The 1,837-nt window shown below is 68.2% G+C and overlaps 1 protein-coding gene across 1 annotated transcript; it reads right to left on the bottom strand.

Moving 5' to 3' along the window:
• Positions 1 to 1,114: 1,114 nt before the first annotated feature.
• On the bottom strand, positions 1,115 to 1,795 carry MNEG_13972 (hypothetical protein; the record flags this gene model as incomplete). Its single annotated transcript, XM_014037555.1, has 2 exons — positions 1,115 to 1,449; positions 1,642 to 1,795. The coding sequence occupies 2 exons, from the start codon at positions 1,793 to 1,795 to the stop codon at positions 1,115 to 1,117; spliced, it is 489 nt and encodes a 162-aa protein (XP_013893009.1).
• Between the last annotated feature and the right edge of the window lie 42 nt (positions 1,796 to 1,837).

The following is a 1,837-nucleotide window of genomic DNA, read 5'->3' as shown; positions in this document are numbered from 1 at the left end:
TGATCTCACAAGTGTTTGATTGCGGAGCACGCTATACCCGATACAGGGTTTGAATGGGTTTATATGCGTGCCACTTTTGTCACGAGAGCGCCGTTGTCTAATCTGCAGCTCGCGGGCGCATTTCGTACTGTGCAGGTTCTGCTCAGCTGCCCTCGGCGCCGGCATGCGACCGCAGCACTGTCCTGCAAATATGGCGGAAGTTCCTGGTTCCTCCCCATGGCCATCGGCGTTTGCAGACGCATGGTGACAGACCTGCAAGAAAAGGTGGCGCGCAGACAATTGACCAGAGGCCAACCTGCAGGTGGCCTGCTCATTGTGGTTGGCACCAGGGCTGGCTGGCACACCCAAGAATGTGCCATCCTGCCCTTTGCTATCCACACTGGCTGCACCGCAGATCCAGGAAGGCACGATACTGCGTTCCGCCACCCTGGCGAGGGTTGAGAGGCCCAGCTTGCCACGCCCTATTACTGCCTGCGCGTACTACAGAGGGCCGGCTTGCCATGTTACTCGCTGCGAGTGTACCAAAGCAAAAAGCAGTAGCGGTGCAACGACGTCAGCCGCCGGTGCGGCTGGGCTCGCGTGAAACGCCTGCCCCTGGAAGCGAGGCACGCAAGACAGCGTGCGCGCGGCGCCCCAAAACATGGCAGCGGGCTTATCGGATGGTGCGGGTGCATCACACTTGGATTCTTGCGGTGGACCGCGGGCGGCGCCCTTGGCAAGGTACTAGCCTCAGGGCCGAGCCGCTGGGGCCAAAATATCCCAAAGTGCGTCAGTGAATGCCTCGGAATGCAAATTCGAACGGGCCAAGACAGGCGCGGCCATGCTGGGATGGCGCGTGGCCACGGGCCGCCTCGCGCGCGCAGCGGCGGCGGCTGCCGCCAAAGCTGGCGCGCGTGCCGCGCGTTCTAGGCCTGGGGCTGCGCTGCGGCGTGGGCCGGCGGAGAACAGCCGCCGCCAAGCATTGGCCGTGGCGCCTCAACGTCAGCTGCCGCGCGGCTCGCGCCTCTTGAGCGCGGCACTGCCGACGCTGTCAGCCCTTCTGCGCACGCGCGGGGCGAAGCAGCGCTGCGCGGCGTGCGCGCGTCGGCCCAAGAGCCCGCGGTCGTTCCTCCGCTCAGAAGAAGAACATGGACCGCCTCTTGCCGGCGGGCTTGGCGGCCGGCGACGCCGCTGCGGGCTTGGCGGCCGCGGGCTTGGCCGCGGGCGAGGCCGCGGCGCCCTTGGCCGGCGCGGCCCCCTTGGGCGCAGCGGGGCGCAGCTCGTCCTTGGGCTGGGTGACAGTGAGCAGGCTGCCGGTGCTGCCCGGGGGCGCGACGTACTCCTTGCACTTGAGCTCGGGCTGCTTCTTGCCGTACACACCGATGTCGGCGGGGGTGACACCCAGGCCCTTGTAGGCGTCGAAGAAGGCGCGGGCAGCCTTCAGGTCCACGTCCTCGACCACAGGCACGCCTGCAGGGGCAGGAGGCAGGGCAAGGACGCGGGGCGGATTCAGACGGCGCGTGTGGGGGACTGCGGCCGCGAGGGGGAGTGCGCGGCCTCGTGCACAGGGCGCGGGGCAGGGCGGCAGCGAGCGGCGAGCGCGCAGGTGTCTGTGTTACGGGGGCAGTGGGGCAGGGCCGTTGCCCGGCCAGCGCCGCGCACCAGGGAACAGCCAGAAGTCGAGCGCCTGGCCGGAGCGGTTGCTGGCCTTGGCGACCAGGGGGGCGATGGTGCGGTAGAAGGTGAAGGCCTCGACCTGGTGCTCCGAGGCCGAGTCCTTGGCGACGGCCGCCTTGGACTGCAGGTCGAGCCACATCTCGTGGGCGTACGAGATGACGGCCTGCACAGGGTCGCCGCG

This window comes from Monoraphidium neglectum (assembly GCF_000611645.1).
Source record: "Monoraphidium neglectum strain SAG 48.87 unplaced genomic scaffold scaffold04172, whole genome shotgun sequence".
Lineage (NCBI taxonomy): Eukaryota > Viridiplantae > Chlorophyta > Chlorophyceae > Sphaeropleales > Selenastraceae > Monoraphidium > Monoraphidium neglectum.
The sequence above is the reverse complement of the archived record's forward strand: the minus strand, read 5'-3'. Positions and strand labels throughout refer to the sequence as shown.